The sequence below is a fragment of the Perca fluviatilis genome, chromosome 12 (assembly GCF_010015445.1).
Source record: "Perca fluviatilis chromosome 12, GENO_Pfluv_1.0, whole genome shotgun sequence".
NCBI classification, from domain to species: domain Eukaryota; kingdom Metazoa; phylum Chordata; class Actinopteri; order Perciformes; family Percidae; genus Perca; species Perca fluviatilis.
Genome location: NC_053123.1, coordinates 33900893 through 33920716, shown reverse-complemented (window position 1 = coordinate 33920716; position 19824 = coordinate 33900893). Strand labels below are relative to the sequence as shown.

The 19824-nt window shown below is 46.7% G+C and overlaps 1 protein-coding gene across 1 annotated transcript; it reads right to left on the bottom strand.

Annotated features, from left to right (window-relative positions):
- Positions 1-8552: 8552 nt before the first annotated feature.
- Positions 8553-9479, bottom strand: LOC120569439 (olfactory receptor 51E1-like). The gene has a single exon (XM_039817308.1). It carries the CDS (start codon positions 9477-9479, stop codon positions 8553-8555), a length of 927 nt encoding a protein of 308 aa, XP_039673242.1.
- Between the last annotated feature and the right edge of the window lie 10345 nt (positions 9480-19824).

Sequence of the window (19824 nt, the reverse complement as noted above, 5' to 3'; positions counted from 1 at the left end):
ATGATTCACTTCAGTGTGGCTACATATCACTTTGTCAATGTTGTTTTTTTATTGTTAAGTATAGCTGTATGATAAAACAATATGTCAAGTGTTATGTGTGAAGCATTTGTACTCAAGTTATACTGTATCCCTCTGAGGACAATAGTGTATACCTGCAAAGTATATGTAAAAATTAAAACCTTGTCGTAGGACTATAGCAAACACATCGTTGGAAAGGTCTCAACCTCGACAGTAACATATTTCAGTCTGAACAGGATACATTACTCCTGCTTTGAAATATTGACCTCTGAACCTTGAACCCAGCACATGGTTGAAGGCTTGTCATTTAGCAACAGAAGGTGCTACACACATATGACCAGCTGTTCTAGAAAGCTCTGGACCTCAGCTGTCATGTAGATATGGTCTCCAAAGTTTAGCCACTCTAAGCACTGTCAAATATGGTAATAAGCTATTTTCACCTATTCAACAATTAGATTTTTAAAATCTGATGATACCAGTGTGTTCCCCATCCCAAAAAACCTCAGGGTGTATCCAAAATTCTACACTGCCAACTTCTAGTTATGAGAAATATACCAATATATTTAAAAACTACAACTCCCACTAGAGACACGCCCCAGAACTTGTTACAAAGCTAGTGTACTAGTCATTCAGGTGGATGGACTTGTTCGGGTCATGTGTTTCTGCTGTCCGCCGGGAATGGGCTTCATTCCAATTCTGTCAGGTCCATTATGTCAAGAACACACATGACAATAAAATGATTTAGGAAAGTTTTATTGAATAAATTGCAATTCAAGTTGATACATTCCAAATTAAATTTTGGCGGTATGGCTCTGTTCAGGAAGTCCTCTGACCTTTCATGAGCACCATGAAATAGCGAGAGAGGACAGCAGCAGCATTAGGGAACGCTCACACAGTTTAGGACTGTGAGAGCTGAGGCATTCCCCCATATGAACAGGGCAGCAACGATGACATAAAAGCAAATGCCACGTTATACACGACAAGGAGGAGCTGGGGAGGTGGCGGGCAGCAGAGAAGCGAGCAGCAAGCAGTTAGGAGCAAGCTGAATCCACTTTAAATAGGGCGCCCTGTTATGAGTGTAGCCATTAAGCAGCGAGGGGAGTTGACCAGCTAAGTCGCTGATGCAGATCAGCTGATGAGACTGTGTTGTTGGCCAATAGCGTTAGCAGCGTCTTGACTACCTGGCCTGCCAGAACTGATGCTGACGCTCAATTTGAGATTGCCGCTGCCTGCCATCCGACCAAGCAAATAGAACATGAGACAATTACATGAAACTGTATTTTATTATTAGTTATCTTTGTTGTTTAAACTTTCAAATACGTTAGACAAAAACATTAATATTACGAATATTATGTATTTGCATCTTTCCTATCCGCAGAGCGGTAATTACTACGTCCCTTCCATTACGTTGCAGTACTTACTGGAACAAAGTTGAGCAACGTGTAGTTCCACTGATTAAGTATGTACATTGAAGCGATAGAGTCCTGCATGGGGCGCCAGTGGGGGACCCCATTGTTCTGCTGGGGGACTTCAATGCACACGTGGGCAATGATGGAGACACCTGGAGAGGCGTGATTGGGAGGAACGGCCTCCCTGATCTAAACCAGAGTGGTTGTTTGTTGTTGGACTTCTGTGCTAGTCATGGATTGTCTATAACGAACACCATGTTCGAACATAGGGATGCTCATAAGTGTACCTGGTACCAGAGCACCCTAGGCCGAAGGTCGATGATCGATTTTATAATCGTTTCATCTGATCTGAGGCCGTTTGTTTTGGACACTCGGGTGAAGAGAGGGGCAGAGCTGTCAACCGATCACCATCTGGTGGTGAGTTGGGTCAGGGGGTGGGGGAAGACTCTGGACAGACCTGGTAAGCCCAAACGTGTAGTGCGGGTAAATTGGGAACGTCTTGAGGAGGCCCCTGTCCAACAGACTTTCAACTCGCACCTCCGGCGGAGCTTTTCGTGCATCCCTGTGGAGGCTGGGGGCATTGAACCCGAGTGGACAATGTTCAAAGTTTCCATTGCTGAAGCTGCGGCGAGGAGCTGTGGTCTCAGGGTCTTAGGTGCCTCAAGGGGCGGGAACCCACGAACACCGTGGTGGACACCGGTGGTCAGGGAAGCCGTCCGACTGAAGAAGGAGTCTTTCCGGGATATGTTATCCCAGAGGACTCCGGAGGCAGTTGCAGGGTACCGAAGGGCCCGAAGGGCTGCAGCCTCTGCCGTGAAAGAGGCAAAGCAGCGGGTGTGGGAGAAGTTTGGAGAAGACATGGAGAAGGACTTTCGGTCGGCACCAAGGTGCTTCTGGAAATCTGTTCGCCACCTCAGGACGGGGAAGCGGGGAACCCTCCAAGCTGTGTACAGTAAGGATGGGACACTTTTGACCTCAACTGAGGAGGTAATAGGGCGGTGGAAGGAGCACTTTGAGGAACTCCTGAATCCGACATACGCCCTCTATGTTAGAGGCAGAGCTGGAGGATGACGGGGGATTGTCGTCGATTTCCCGGGCGGAAGTCACTGATGTAGTCAAACAACTCCACAGTGGCAAAGCCCCGGGGATTGATGAGATCCGTCCAGAAATACTCAAGGCTCTGGGTGTGGAGGGGCTGTCCTGGTTGACACGTCTCTTCAACATTGCGTGGAAGTCTGGAACAGTGCCAAAGGAGTGGCAGACTGGGGTGGTGGTTCCCCTTTTTAAAAAGGGTGTGTGCCAATTACAGGGGTATCACACGTCTCAGCCTCCCTGGTAAAGTCTACTCCAAGGTGCTGGAAAGGAGGGTTCGGCCGATAGTCGAACCTCGGGTTGAAGAGGAACAATGCGGATTCTGTCCTGGTCGTGGAACAACGGACCAGCTCTTCACTCTCGCAAGGATCCTGGAGGGAGCCTGGGAGTATGCCCAACTGGTCTACATGTGTTTTGTGGATTTGGAGAAGGCGTATGACCGGGTCCCCCGGGAGATACTGTGGGAGGTGCTGCGGGAGTATGGTGTGAGGGAGTCTCTACTCAGGGCCATCCAATCTCTGTATGACCAAAGTGAGAGCTGTGTCCGGGTTCTCGGCAGTAAGTCGGACTCGTTTCAGGTGAGGGTTGGCCTCCGCCAGGGCTGCGCTTTGTCACCAATCCTGTTTGTAATATTTATGGACAGGATATCGAGGCGTAGTCGGGGTTGGGAGGGGTTGCAGTTCGGTGGGCTGGGGATCTCATCGCTGCTCTTTGCAGATGATGTGGTCCTGATGGCATCATCGGCCTGTGACCTTCAGCAGTCACTGAATCGGTTCGCAGCCGAGTGTGAAGCGGTTGGGATGAGGATCAGCACCTCTAAATCGGAGGCCATGGTTCTCAGCAGGAAACCGATGGAATGCCTTCTCCAGGTAGGGAATGAGTCCTTACCCCAAGTGAAGGAGTTCAAGTACCTTGGGGTTTTGTTCGCGAGTGAGGGGACAATGGAGCGGGAGATTGGTCGGAGAATCGACGCAGCGGGTGCGGTATTACATTCCATCTATCGCACCGTTGTGACGAAAAGAGAGCTGAGCCAGAAGGCAAAGCTCTCGATATACCGGTCAGTTTTCGTTCCTACCCTCACCTATGGTCATGAAGGCGGGGTCATGACCGAAAGAACGAGATCCAGGGTACAAGCGGCCGAAATGGGTTTCCTCAGGAGGGTGGCTGGCGTCTCCCTTAGAGATAGGGTGAGAAGCTCAGTCATCCATGAGGAGCTCGGAGTAGAGCCGCTGCTACTTTGCGTCGAAAGGAGCCAGTTGAGGTGGTTCGGGCATCTGGTAAGGATGCCCCCGAGGCGCCTCCCTAGGGAGGTGTTCCAGGCACGTCCAGCTGGGCGGAGGCCTCGGGGAAGAACCAGGACTAGGTGGAGGGATTATATCTCCAACCTGGCCTGGGAACGCCTCGGGATCCCCCAGTCGGAGCTGGTTAATGTTGCTCGGGAAAGGGAAGTTTGGGGTCCCCTGCTGGAGCTGCTCCCCCCGCGACCCGACACCGGATAAGCGGACGAAGATGGATGGATGGATGGATTGAAGCGATACTGGTGTTAAAGACCCGTGGCAGATCGCTGTCCGATTCTCTGATATGAATGCCTGCATTGCATTGTGGGATATTGGCTTCGAATGCGTCCAGCTCGGCTCATATCGTAGTCTACTGTACAGCATACTGTAATATTTCACCGGTTATTAGACCGAAATAATATTATTACAATAAAGAAATTAATTCCATAACATCTAAATAAATGTTGATAGATGTAGCGTTATAGTTTTAAAATTATTAATAAACAACAAAGCAATCCAGCTTCCCTGGAAAAAAGACCGACATAATAACATTAAAAGAAATACATATAAACCATGATAAGATCTCGTTAATAAATTATGATTAAAACAGCGGTTATTGTCCTATAAATACCAATAATAGCAGCGACAACATCGGAGTTGCAGCGAAAACATCAGCTGGCTTGAGTTGAGCTGAGAAGAGCCGGTTCAGACCACTGCAACATTCTGATATGGTTTTGTCTTGTCACAAATCTTTGGTCTGAACTGGGCTTTAGAGCAAAGACCTCTGGCAAGGCCAATGGTGCATTCACATGCTCCTCTGATGGTACCCTTTCCTGAGTTGGGAAGTCGTTTTTCTGACTTTGGTGTGTTCATGATCTCAGTGTATTCTTGTTAACAAGGAATCCCCCATGCATGTTAAAGTTAGTCATGGTGTGTACCATGGTGTGTACAATTTACTCATGTTAAACTCAGACAAAACTAAAGTTACTGTACTTGGCCTCAATCACCTCCATCCTGTTATCTAATGTTATAGCTACTCTGGATGGCGTTGCCCTGGCCCCCAACACCACCGTAAGAAATCTAAGTTCTCTTTTATCAAGATATATACTTTAACTCCCACGTAAAACAAACTTCAAGGACTGCCTTTTTCACCTGCGTAACATTGCAAAAAAGAAAGAAAAAGACTCATCCTGTCTCAAAAAGATGCAGAAAACTAGTCGATGTATTTGTAAGTTTGAGGCTGGACTATTGTAATTCCTTATTATCAGGTTGCTCCAATAAGTCCCTTAGGACTCTCCAGTTGGCTGGCTCACTGTAAAATCCACAATTGATTGGTCGGTCGCCATCATTTCTTAAAGAGCTCATAGTACCTTATTGCCCTACTAGAAGACTTCACTCCCAGAATGCAGAGTTACTTTTGGTTCCTAAAGTCTCCAAAAGTATTATGGGAGCCAGAGCTTTCAGCAACCAAGCTCCTCTTCAGTGGAACCTGCTCCCAGTTTTGGTTCAGGAGGCAGACACTGTCTCCACATTTAAGAGTAATCTTAAAATTCTCTTCTTTGATAAAGCATATCAGTAGTTAGGGCTGGCTCAGCTTTGCCTTGGACCAGCCCTTAGTTATGCTGCTATAGGTTTAGACAGCAAGGGGACTTCCTATGACACACTGTGCTCCTCTTTTACTCATATAAAGCTCAAATATGGGCCGCTTTACGAAAATGGATGGCTAATTGCAAATTTTCTCGGAGTTTAGTGCCGGTGTTGGTGCTGCCTGGGTTGCTACATCGCCGCCCTGACCGCAGTGTCAGCGAGCTTGTTACGCCCGCAATCTTTTACCGCAGCCCGCAGGTTGTGTTGAGTTATTTAAACAAACAATCGGGGAAATAAACGCCTCTTGTCCGCGAGTCTCATTGATAGAGCCGTGGTGAAATGGAGTCCATCAATGAGAGCTAGCTAGCCTCCTCCTAACTCTGACATTCACAAAAATACATTCAATTGAAATCCGAAATCGGACAAGTGTTAGCTAAGCTTTGTAAGACCTTGAGGAACCTGTAATATTCATGCCGTGACGAAATTCAAACTGTAAATATAGTTTAGTTATGCAAAAGTGAGCAAGCTGCAGTATTTCCCCATTGTAATGAATGGGACATATAGCAAGCAGCTGCTCGTCCTACAAAGACGCCTCACGTTCATAAAAATGCCTTAAAATCCAATCGGACACAACGGTTAGCTTTATAAGACATGGGGGAATGATGTTATATAAGTGGCGTGACGAAATTCAAACTGTAAATATAATTTAGTTATGGCGAAAGTGTAGCTAGCTAGCTGCGGTATTTCCCCATTGTAATGAATGGGACATATAGCAAGCAGCTGCTCGTCCTACAAAGACGCCTCGCGTTCATAAAAATGCCTTAAAATCAAATCGGACACAACGGTTAGCTTTATAAGACATTGGGGAATTATGTTATATAAGTGGCGTGACGAAATTCAAACCGTAAATATATTATAGTTATGCCGGCAGCTGGCCGTGGAGCCCCGTAGTGCAGTATCCACAAAGGGTGACTTTGCCCTGGGTATGGAGCCCAGCAGGCTGCCGCTTTCTCGTCAGACTGTGTGGAGCTCCTAAAGTCCGACACGTCTTACCAAATTTGCAATTAGCAATCAATTTTTTAAAACGGCCCATATTTCAGCTTTATATAGTTGATTTCTCGCTTATAAAAGTCTCAGAAGTGAATTTGGTAATGAAACATTGCAGTGTCTGGAATATGAGATTCTGTCGCTTCTCTAATGTATGTGTATGGGGATTCGCTCAACCAATCAGCGGGTGTCTCTAATGTGTGCGTATGGCAAGTCGCTCAACCAATCAGCGCGCAGCTCATCTAAATATTCATGACCATACCATATTTGGAAGAAAAGCTCTTGTTACAAATAGGTCCAAAACACAGGGATGCATAAGGGCCAATAAAATATCAACCAGGCCATTTTCAGCTCAACCAATGTTACATACCCCATTAGGAGACCATAAGGAACAGTGTGAAATACCCTATATAATCATTCTATCACCCCTTTAAGATATGAACACAGCACCTCTGCATGAAGATCCGGTGATAATTTTGTAGCAAACACGCTAACCTGTTTTGTTCGCACCACTTTTATGTTACTTTGCGCACTCGTGCCAATAACAGGCTTTGGCCTCTTGCGCGCAGGTTTGTCAATGCGCTGCTTTACCGGGGCAGACCGGCTCTCAACCCTCTGTTTTCGGGCTTGCTTCACCACAAGGCTCCATTTAGGTGAGTTTGAAGAAGCACCAGTCTCTTTGCTTCCATTCGCCTCCGCACACATCCCAGCGCCGACTACCCCAGCTGCCTCCATAGAGACTGCTGGGGCCGAGACATCGGACGTGGAATGTCCTGTATCAGGAGACCCAAGGGTGCTTACATCCGCAGACAACTCCCCGCCTGAGAAGTCCACAGAAGAAGCCCCAACCATTAGGCCTACATTGGCGCTGGAAATTCCATCTGCACTCGACATATCCTGGGTATGCTTCTCACCAACACACGGCACCAGATGCCGCTCCATTTTAGCTACTCTGCGATCAATAATGGAGGTGACAGACCTGAGATCCTCGCCAACATCAAGTCTTACTGAATGCCTCAGCGCGCAGATCTCACTGTGCAGACGCTCCATCTGGCAGAGTAGATTGGAAACATCCATGTTGTTAAACGTCACAGGCGGCAATTCATCCAGGTAATGGGAAACAAACCGTGGGATGTTTTCCCCACACTCGTTTAATACTTTAAGGCAACTTTTGATGTTGTTTACATCCTTCTGGTTACCTTTAAAAGTCACATTGCGTTGCTTCGTGTTTAGACAAAGTTCAAACAACACTTTCTTTGATGACTCAATCCACTCAGATTCGAAGTTGTTTGACGCTAGAAGGACTAGTTCATCCTGACTCAGTCTTTATTTTAACCCGCAAGGAAGTTAAGAAACTCATCCTCTACGATAGTTTTCCCATCAATAGTCTCATAGATCAACGGTTTTATTCGAGGCCGACTGACACCATGATCAGCAGAAGGAGCAGCTGCCCCTCTGCTGTTACCTTCCTCCATCTTGATTGCAAGATATATAATATAATATAATATACAGTTGCATAAAGCCAACATCAGTTCTGCAGTTCATGATTTGCCCGACTAAACCTGTAAAAAACCTCACAGTGCTTGTTTTCTTGTTTGTCATGAGAAGGCATAGTCTACAAATATTGCTAATAATAATGAAAAAAATGTGATAGCAACAATAATATGGTTTCTTTTTTATTTGTTTATTTTTCCACAATGAAAAAAAAAATGTTATACTACTAACCCTTTACATACAATATATTGCCAACCCTACACAAAACAAAAGTTAAACAGAAAACCCACAAAAGGTATGCAGTCTTGCATTCAAGGCTGGTGATTTTAACATCTTGGGATTTTATCAAAAGACAGAGAAAATATGGTACTGATAGAAATTCCAATCCTAGTAACACGGTTCTATTTTACTACAAAAACAAACTTGGAACTTCAGCATGCATTTTGTGATTCCATGGTAAGATAAAAACAATATGTTGGATTTAAAAAAAAAAAAAATTGTTTTTTGTTTAAGCTAAAAACACATTTGCTTGTGTTTAAGTCTATTAGAAACAAATCCTTGAATGAAATACCTTCCGAGTATATTTGCCTTATTATTAAGTTGTAATGAGTGCACACAGTTGAAAATATTAGTTTAATTTGTCAGGACGGAACAATCTCTTGAGGTGTTTATAAATTTCTTTCATTTTAAATCCGTATATGATCGGATTAAAGAGAGGATGATAAAAAATCATTTGTAAAGACATTATTAAACGTACAGTTTTGGGAACATTTGTTTCCAGTCGACCTACAAGTACATCATATGTAGTCAAACAGGAAAAGTTGATTAGAACCAACAGGTGGGGTAAACAGGTCTGTGCAGCTTTTCTCCTGACTTCTCTACTACTTCCATAGGTTATTATAAGTATCCTGGTGTATGTAAAAAGTATGAAGAGTACAGGGAGAGGTACAGCAATTACAAACACAATCAAGCCATATGCATTCAGCACTGTTGAACTCACACAGTGAAGTTTTTGAATAGTGCTATTGCAAATGATCCCTTTTAAAATAAAGTAACAGAGCTTTTTATTTGCAATTAGTAATGGTCCCACTGAAAACTGACAAGCAGGTAGAATCCAAGCTAAAATCAGGAAAACATAAACAGTTTTTGTTCTCATGATAGTTGGATATTGCAGAGGTTTACATATAGACACATATCTGTCATAGGCCATGGCTGCCAACAGGAAGAATTCTGAAGAGGCTAGAGTGTAATATATAAACCACTGAAAGAGACAGGCTGAATAAGATATGATCTGTTTTTCAGATAAAAAGTCAATCAAAAGCTTTGGATAGATTGCAGTGCTGAAAAGAACAGAGTTGATTAACAAAGCTGCAATGAAAATGTACATAGGCTCATGGAGGGCTTTTTGAATCACTATGATGCCCACAATAGTGGAGTTACTGCAAATTATTAGAATATATGCTGTAAACATGATCACAAAATAAAGATATCTGTATTTCTGCACTTCCACATGCCCATCAAAAGTTATATATGTTACATTTAATTCATTATCCATTAAGGTTGTCTAAAACAAAATGTTAATGAATAAAACAGTTATATTACAAGAAGTCTCATATAACCTGAGATTTTCTCATTAAGTCAATAGTACCTGAGCTTGATACACACTGGTGTGGTCCTGCAAACAAAGAAATTGGATCTGTCACCTGTTTCCGTCTCTGGGAAGTTTTTATCAGACTGCTTCAACCTCCATGGATCTAATTAATCTCTCCAAAGAAAAAGCTGCTAACATGTAAACAACTTGATCAAACTCTTGAGGCCTTAACTCATAGATGGTGTTTAACTTTGTTTGCTCAGATTACATGACTCTGTCATATTAAACGTCCAATAATATTTGTACTGTAATGAATCAAAAAATGACACCAATGCCTCATCAGATATTAAGGAAACATGTTAAACTGAAATACTATCTTTTCTGACAACAATGCTAATGTCAGTATTTTTTTCTTTTTGAAATTTACATTCCGTGACGGAATTTATGTTTATGTTTTGATCTGTGTGTTGTTATCAACTGCCCAGTTTGACAGCCAGGCCAGATTGCCGGATATACCTGTAAAAACGTAAACCCAGCACGCTACAGCTGTAACGGTAGTACAGCCATGAAAGCAGCACACAAACGAACAGGATCAACGGAGATAGATTCTACCCGACCTAAAAAAAAAGAAAACAGCTTGTTTCTAACAGTTGCGTGACCAGAGACGTAACAACCCCCTGGTAAATATTGGAGATGTATTTGAAAGATGGAGACAGCTTAGATCCCAAAAGGACGCAGAATTGGCTTATTTCCTCCTGAACAGGTAAACATTAGCTTCAGGCTAATTTATCACAGCCACTAGGGACGGGCATTTTATGTCATTTCAACATTTGTGTACTCACATTGAATTATATAGCTAGAGTACCCGAGTTGGTTACTCGCAAAAACAATTGAGACACAGCCAGTAAAGTGATCCCGACTGGTCCTGGCTAACGCTGCCATGCTAACCCTGTTAACTGCTAACTTTACTGGGAGGACCAGGCAAGCAGCCCATGGCTGTTTACAACGTGTAGTTCAGTGGCTGGAGCCGACAACGGTGAGTTATTTTAAGCCACGAGAGGGGGGCTGTAAATCGGGAAGAGAGGACTGTGAGTTTGCAGTGTGTTTAGCGATTGTTGCCGTAATTCTAAGCCAATGAAGTGTGTTCCGTCGGCAAGGTAGTCGTATTTTTTTGTTTCGTATTGTAATTCTAAGCCGAGGAAGTGTGCCTGACTGGCGTGTGGAGAGGACGGTGAGGTTGTTGTGTTTTTAGCGGTTCATACTGTAATTTTAAGCCGAAAAAGTGTGTCTGTCAGTTGGATACAGAGCTCCGCGTGAGCACGGGCTTTTATGACTGTCAATATAGCTAGCATCTAACGTTAGCTACTCCGCTCATTGACACATATAAAAGACTCCGCTGTGCTGTGGAGTAATGTCTGGCTATGTGAGACTAGCATCTAACGTTAGCTACTCTGCTGTGCTGTGAAGTACTGTAATGTCTGGCTATGTGAGAAAAGCGTCTAGCAACATTGTTGTGAATGCTGCGGTCTCAGCCTGGCAACCCCCGTGAACTTCGAGTCTGGGCAGGAGGGGGCAGGGGAAACGACTCTCTAGTATTTTGAATTGGTAGTGCAGTAACTATTTTAACCGCTAGCTGCCAGTATTACATACAATATTACATATTGCACCTTTAAGAATGGCACTCTATGAGCAAAAACCTGTGGACAATGGTGCATTCAGATGATCTTCTGATGGTCCCATTTCCCAAGTCTGGAAGACGTTTATCCGACTTCGTGTGTTCATGATCTCAGTTTTTTCATGTTAAAAATGCACGGTAAAGTTAGCCATGGTGTTCCACAAGTCTCTGTGATTGGACCAAGCTCAGCTCTACATGAGAGAATGACTTCCGTGGACCGAGGAAGACTTTTAATTTGTCTAGACTGAACATTCTATAGAGGTTTTTATAAATTTATTTAATTTTCGACCCATATATGATCTGATAAAAAGACGATGATACAAAATAATTTGTCAAGACATTATTAAACGTACAGGTGTGGGATATTGCATTTCCAGTCGAGCTAGAAGTACATCATAAGCACTCAAACAGGAAAAGTTGATTATAACCAACAGTTGTGGTAAACAGGTCTGTACAACTTTTCAAGCCATATATTCAGCACTGTTTTACAGGCCCACACTTGTAACAAATTCCTTGCTCAAGAAAACAAAGAAGACAACCGTGGGAGAGAGAATTCAAGGGACAATTCCCAATGTCTATGGATGGCTGTGTGTACAACAGTAGCTTTCAGTGGGAAATAATAATATTAGGAAGTCCAGTTCATGATTTATCCATCTGAGGCTGTTGTAAACTGATTCACTGCATAGGGCTGGTTGTTTGACATGGGAGTTCATGAAATTGTGTGTGTGTGTGTGTGTGTGTGTGTGTGGGGGGGGGGGTGTGGTGGAGAGAGAGAGAGAGAGAGAGAGAGAGAGAGAGAGACAAACACAGGCATTTCATCTGTGATCTGTTTGAGTCTCTGGCAAGTTTTAACAGATTGCTCTCCAAAAGGAAAATATACCAACATGTAAACAAATTGATCAAACTCTGAAGGCCTGAACTCATAGATGTTGTTAAAATTAGGTTGCTCAGCTTATGTGATGCTATCATGTTTAGAATGGCACTCTAAGAGCAAAGGTCTCTACCAAGGGTGAGGTGCACTCATATGCTCTTCTGATGGTGCCATTTCCTCTTCTGATGGCCCCATTTCCTGAGTTGGAAAGTCGTTCTTCTGATTTTGTTCTGTTCATGATCTCAGCTTAACAATGAATCCTCCATGCACACTAAAGTTAGTTATGGTGTTCCACAAGGCTCTATGCTTGGACCAATTCTATTCACCTTTATATATGCTTCCTCTTGGCAATATTATTAGGAAAAAAAACCATAAACTTTCACCGTTATGCAGATGATGCCCAATTATATCTATCGATCCAGCCAGAAGAAACTATTCACCAAACTTCACGAATGCAATAAGGACAAACAACTGGATGACCTACGATTTACCGATGTTTAACTCAGACAGAAAGTGAAGTGATTGTACTTGGCCCCAAACAACACCATAGCTGATGATCTAAAGATATATGGCAAGCAAGCTTCCCCAGTCTTATAACACAAAGATAGCCTGCCAGAGCTTCCTGTATTTGAAATTCGGACCAAATTTCGGGGTTTGGTCTGGACTGTGGTAAGAGGAAGGTCTCCCACCTGTAATTTTGGTTTGGATCAAACTGAAAAGTCTGAAAGTAGGTGTGAAAGCCCCCTAAAAAAATCTTGCAGTTATCTTTAATCAGGATATATCCTTTAACATTCACATAACATTAATTTCAAGGACTGACACATCCTGTCCAGAAAAAAGGGTCCAGAAAAACTAGTCAATGCATTTGTTAATTCAAGCTTTGACTGGTTTTAAAATCCCTTAAATCTCTCCAGTTGGCTAGCTCCCTGTTAAATCCAAAATTGAATTTAACATCCTGCTCCTCACCAACAAGGCTCTAAATGGTCAGTCCCCATCAAGTCTTTAAATCCCAGTTCAGACCAAGGATTTGAGACGAGACAGAACCGTTTTAGAGAAAAGTTGCGGCGGTCTGAACTGGCCCGTCTCAGCTTGATTCAAACCAGCTGATGGTGGCGCCTGCGACTCAGCTGTTTAAGTCGCAGAGACTGGTTTTAGAACGTAAGTGATGGCTCCTGTTTTAATAGCCAATAGAGAAGTCAGCTGGTACATTCAGCTATTAACTATAGAAATAAAATGAGCCTTTATCCATTTCATTTCTACGTTACAAACAGCTAGGCGAAATGGCAAAGTTTTAGACGGAGCCTCATCGACCGCCCGAAAGCACAGTAACGTTATATGGTCAAGCGAGAGTGACTGAAGAGAGGGAGCGCCCAGCGGAAATAGAACAAAGCAGTGAATCGGAGAAATAAAACATGTTTTCTCCGATTCATCTCTAGAAATGCAACTGTAGCAAGAATCTCAATATCACTAATGTTATTGTAGGATTCTCTTGTAGGGTACAGATTTGGTTATTAGCAAATTATCAAAATATGTTTTATCAATATTAATAAAGTTATGAATATGGTTATTAATAACTTTATCAAATCGACAAACAATAAACGGAGCACCACCCTGTAAGTCAGGGGCCAATAATCAAACTGTGGAACAGTCTCATTTCTGTTAAAATCCTTTAAAAGGATTTAAAGGAAGGGGTGATTTCGAGCACAGACCCGTCCAGCCAGCAGTTATCACAATAAGTACACAAATAATCGCAAGCAACTGCTATTTAAAGTATAATAAGATTTATTAAAACGTCACAATTATCGGTAGCCAATCAGCAATCCTTCAATAATAAACTTATATACCCTTTTACAATATCACAATCAAAACAAAGCAAGAAACCAAAAACCGCAGAGACACCTCTGTGTCTGTGCGGCGTGTGTGTGGGTGTGTGTGTGTGTTTGTGTGTATGAGAGTGAGTGGTAGTAAAGGGGGGCGGGGTCGAAGTGTAGTCTAACACGAACTACTAAAATGGCTACTCCGGTGAGCTATACCTAACTATTTAGCCTCAAGAGGGCGATAGTGGTGCTGTGTGCACGAGTAGTAGCTGAAGAAGCCAAAAGGGGGGGGGGGTTGCTAGGCGACGCGTTTATGCTAAGTCAAGTGTTAGCTTTATACGAGCTACACGTGGTTAAGCTAGCAGCTTTAGCTCGGGGCTACGTAGCTAGCTTGGATGTCTGGGTGTGTATGTGTGTGTCTGTGTGTGTGTGAAAAGAGAGAGGGAAAAGGAAGGAAAACACGATTTATGGAAACAAACACTTAAAACCTTGATCTCTGGGGTAACGGGACTAACCACTCTCTTCGTTTTACTCGAGATTTGTCACTTAACGTGGCGTTATAGCAGAATCTGAGGTTTATTTAACGGTAGAGAGCGTTTATTCCCCGGTGCACTCTATGAGCGTGCAGCTGACTCAGCTTCAGTAATTTCTCCTCGGCGGGAGTATCAGCTACAGTTCAACACAAATTTCAACAATATCTGGATCAGTGATATTCTTCACAACAGCACATAGGACGCAGCGGTCCGATCACACATTAATGGTAAACAAAAATAGCTATACCTTTTACACATTAATAAACACCCTAGTTCTCAAATCTGCCCAGAACTATAAAAGCCTCTTATTTTTGGTGCACAGTCCGTTGCCTGCAGATTTGGTGTGATACGGGCTTCGTATCCACCAGGACCCTGTTGTATCACGAACGATTTAAACGCCTCACTCGACCAGCGAATGATACTCGTTGATTCTCGAACAGCGCTGAACGATGCGTCTCCTTGCGGCAAATGGATTACCTCGAAGAACCCCGGTGTCAGGGTGTCTTGGACTGTTAGTCAGTGTTCATTGACTGTTTGTTTCCCCATTCACTGTTACCAGCACTCACTCTCTCTCATTTTCCAGCACACACTCCTCCCACTGATTCATACTCCTCGTCACTCACGCAGATCAGACTCTCCCAGTCCCCTCAGTCCTAATTACACACACCTGCACCTCATCAAGCCTCATCCTCAGTCCACCACCTGCAACTAATCAGCCACCACCTACATAAGCAGCACAACCACACACACTCCTTGTCAAGTCTTGTTTCCACACGACGCTTTGACCACGCACGTTATGCCTAGTCATTCCAAGTTTGCCTACCCTGTACTTCGGATCCTGTTGTCTGCTGCTGCTCTGAAACCTGCCTACCCAGCTACCAGATTTCCTGCCTGTTGCTTCCTGCTCGTTGTTGGATCGTTGTTAATAAAGCTCAGCTTCTCTACTGCAGTCTGTCTCCTGGTCGTCCGTTACAGAAGACTTGACCACAACTAAATGAACATGGATGAGGACGCCATGGAAGATCATCTGTTCAATCAAAACGGAGACACTCTGGAAGATTTTGTTGCAGTTTACCTCTGTTATTATCACAGTGCGGGCTGGGAGGAGGACTTCTTAAAGTATCAGTTCTGGAGCGGGTTAGATGACCCACTTACTCAGATGCTGCTGCTCGAGGACCTCAACCTGCCGTTTAGTGAGTTTCTGGACCGAGCCCTTTGGGTTTGTGGTTCCTCCCTTACGGTAGCGCTTGCCGATCCAGAGCCAGCCGATCCGGTGCCAAAGTCCTCACCACAGGCCCACTTCAGCAGGGAGCCATTTGACTTCCCAGTCGGACAAGAGCCAGCAAGCGTCTGCCCAGTCGACCAGAAGCCAGAGACTGCTCACCGCGACTGGCCAGACGAGACGGCTCACCGCGACTGCCCAGCTGAGACTGCTCGCAGCAACTGCCCTGCAGAGACTAGCAACCCTTCTGTTCCCGAGCCGGTGTCTGACCCCGAGCTGGCGTGCAGCTCTCCTGACCCCGAGCTGGCGTGCGGTTCTCCTGACCCCGAGCTGGCGTGCATCTCTCCTGACCCTGAGCTGACGTGCAGTCCTCCTGCCTCTGAGCCGATGTACAGCTCTTTCCATGCCTCCACAGACACGCGGCCTGCTAGCGGCCTCTCTCCAGAGTCCCAGCTAGCTAGTAGCTTCCCTGAGTCCCAGCTGGCTGGTGGCTTCCCTGAGTCCCAGCTGGCTGGTGGCTTCCCTGAGTCCCAGCTGGCTGGTGGCTTCCCTGAGTCCCAGCTGGCTGGTGGCTTCCCTGAGTCCCAGCTAGCTAGTGGCTTTCCTGAGTCCCGGTTGGTTTGGATTCCCCCTGACTCTAGGCTAGGTAGCGGTTCCCTTGTCCCTAGTGTCCCCGAATCCTCTATTGTCCCTAGTGTTCCCGAGTCCTCTATTGTCCCTAGTGTCCCCGAGTCCTCTAGTGTCCCCGAGTCCTCTAGTGTCCCTAGGTTCCCCGAGTCCTCTAGTGTCCCTAGGTTCCTTGAGGTCTCTAGTGTCCCTAGGTTCCCCGAGCTCTCTAGTGTCCCAGAGTTCTCTATTGTCCCTAGGTTCCCAGAGTCCTCTATTGTCCCTAGTGTCCCCGAGTCCTCTATTGTCTCCGAGTCCTCTAGTGTCTCCGAGTCCTCTAGTGTCCCCGAGTCCTCTAGTGTCCCCGAGTCCTCTAGTGTCCCCGAGTCCTCTAGTGTCCCTAGGTTCCTTGAGTTCTCTAGTGTCCCTAGGTTCCCCGAGCTCTCTAGTGTCCCAGAGTTCTCTATTGTCCCTAGGTTCCCAGAGTCCTCTAGTGTCTCTAGTGTCCCCGAGTCCTCTAGTGTCCCCGAGTCCTCTAGTGTCCCCGAGTCCTCTAGTGTCCCCGAGTCCTCTAGTGTCCCCAGGTTCCCCGAGCTCTCTAGTGTCCCCAGGTTCCCAGAGTCCTCTAGTGTCCCAGAGTTCTCTAGTGTCCCTAGGTTCCCAGAGTCCTCTAGTGTCCCAGAGCTTCCTAGTGTCCCCGAGCTCCCCGAGCTCTCTAGTGTCCCAGAGTCCTCTGGTCTCCTAGAGTTCCTAGAGTCCCGGCCATGTAGCGGCCCCCCAGAGTTCCTAGAGTCCCGGCCGTGTAGCGGCCCCCCAGGGTTCCTAGAGTCCTGGCCGTGTTGCGGCTCCCCAGAGTCTAGCCTAGCTGGCATTTCCCCTGAGCCCAGGCTAGCTAGCATCCTTCCTGAACCCCACCTAGCTAGCACCCTTCCTAAGCCCGGTTCTACGTCCTCTTCGCCGGTTCAGCCCGGCTCGATGCCCTCTTCGCCGGTTCAGCCCGGCTCGACGCCCTCGTCGCCGGTTCAGCCCGGTTCTACGTCCTCGTCGCCGGTACAGCCCGGTTCTACGTCCTCGTCGCCGGTTCAGCCCGGCTCGACGCCCTCGTCGCCGGTACAGCCCGGTTCAAAGCCCTCATCGCCGGTACAGCCCAGTTCTAAGCCCTCATTGCCTGTCCTGGACATCATCCCGGGGAGCCTCCCCAGGAAACTTTTGGGGGGGGGCAATACGCCCTCTAAGGGGACTGTGGAGGTCCCGCCGACACGGTTCCCAGGACCGCCATGGCCTCCAGAGGGTTCTGCTCCGCCATGGCCTCCAGAGGGATCAGCTCCGCCTTGGCCTCCAGAGGGTTCTGCTCCGCCATGGCCTCCAGAGGGATCAGCTCCGCCATGGCCTCCAGAGGGATCAGCTCCGCCATGGCCTCCAGAGGGATCAGCCCCGCCATGGCCTCCGGAGGGATCAGCCCCGCCATGGCCTCCAGAGGGATCAGCCCTGCCATGGCCTCCGGAGGGATCAGCTCCGCCATGGCCTCCGGAGGGTTCTGCTCCGCCATGGCCTCCGGAGGGTTCTGCTCCGCCATGGCCTCCGGAGGGATCAGCTCCGCCATGGCCTCCGGAGGGATCAGCTCCGCCATGGCCTCCAGAGGGATCAGCCCCGCCATGGCCTCCAGAGGGATCAGCCCCGCCGCGCCTCCAGAGGATCCAGCCCCGCCATGGCCTCCAGAGCGGATCAGCCCCGCCATGGCCTCCAGAGGGGCGCCGCCCCCCCACGCGTGCCGCCCTCGGGCCGGGTCGGCCGGTGGGTGCCGGTAAGCGCCCGGGGGTCTGCGGACCTTGTTGTCAGCGCGAGTTGGCCCCGCGCGCCCGCCCTGTCCCCCTCCTGTGTCCGCTGCCGCCCCCTCCCGTGTTTGCCTTTCGGGTGGTGGCCTGTGGTGGGGGTAATGTCAGGGTGTCTTGGACTGTTAGTCAGTGTTCATTGACTGTTTGTTTCCCCATTCACTGTTACCAGCACTCACTCTCTCTCATTTTCCAGCACACACTCCTCCCACTGATTCATACTCCTCGTCACTCACGCAGATCAGACTCTCCCAGTCCCCTCAGTCCTAATTACACACACCTGCACCTCATCAAGCCTCATCCTCAGTCCACCACCTGCAACTAATCAGCCACCACCTACATAAGCAGCACAACCACACACACTTTGTTCAAGTCTCGTTTCCCACGCCCGCTTTGACCACGCCGCGTTAAGCCTAGTCATTCCAAGTTTGCCTACCCTGTACTTCGGATCCTGTTGTCTGCTGCTGCTCTGAAACCTGCCTACCCAGCTACCAGATTTCCTGCCTGTTGCTTCCTGCTCGTTGTTGGATCGTTGTTAATAAAGCTCAGCTTCTCTACTGCAGTCTGTCTCCTGGTCGTCCGTTACACCCGGGCTGTGACCTACGGCGACCTTTATATCCCCTCCGCCGCCTGCTGGCGGCGAGTGGTGCGTTCAAGGAGCCGCAGCCAATCAGAAATCCCGAACTCAACGAAGGTGTGAGAATTCGTCGTTGCCGTTCTCAAGCCCTCCACCAGTCTGTCATTTTCCTCATGTCTTGGAGGGACAATCTCCATTTTGGAGGCTCCTTTGTTAGGAGTGAGTGGTCACAGGCTGGTGACTCCCCTACAGGCCGCTCTTTGGCCTCAGGGGAAGCTTCAGGCCTCACAGAATAGTCTTGATCATAACTGTTAGGTTCCAACATTATCCACGTTCATATTTAGACGAAACAAATGTTATATCCAGGTACAAAAAAAGCCTAAAAGCTAAATGGTGGCCAAATGGTTAGCACTGTGGCTTCACAGCAAGAAGGTTCTTGGTTTGAATACAGGTCGTTCCGGGCCTTTCTGTGTGGAGTTTGCATGTTCTCCCCATGTTTGTGTGGGTTTCCTCCGGGTGCTCCGGTTTCCCTCACCATCAAAAACATGTACTAGGTTCTCCAGTCAGTGCCCTTGATCAAGGCACTGGCTCAGATCTGGAGTTGGTCCCTGGGTGCTGTGATTGGCTGCTCACTGCTCCCTTAAGGGATGGGTTAAATGCAGAGAATGAATTTCGCTACATGTATGTGTATGTGACAATAAAGTACCTTTACCTTACCTTAAAAGTCAGAAGTTAGAACGGAACTATCAAGAGTCCATCCTATGGAGATGATACACCGTCATGTCTCGACACACTGGTGTAAACTGGCAGGTTTTAAAACGCTGCAGACCGGCGTCTGTTGCAAGTTTCAACTCATCTCATCGCGAATCTTTGGTCTGAACTTGTCTTAAGAGTTCATAATACTCTACTGCCCCACTGCAGGGTTGCAGTTGCAGAGGTTCCCAAGAGTCTCCAAAAGTAGAATTGGAGCCAGAGTCTTCAGCTACCAAGCTCCTTTCCGGTGGAACCAGCTCCCAGTTTTGGTTCGGGAGGCAGACATTGTCTCCACATTTAAGAGTAAGCTTAAAACTCTTCCTCCCTTGTGCTTGTCCTTGTGCTTTCTTGACACACAGATTTCCTTGGATTGTGGTAGCACCTAGATAGTGGGTATAACTGCTGCTCTGGTCCTGCTTGATG

Excerpts from the sequence above, each read along its gene's own strand:
- LOC120569439 (XM_039817308.1), bottom strand. The coding sequence starts at position 9,479 with ATGGATAATGAATTAAATGTAACATATATAACTTTTGATGGGCATGTG.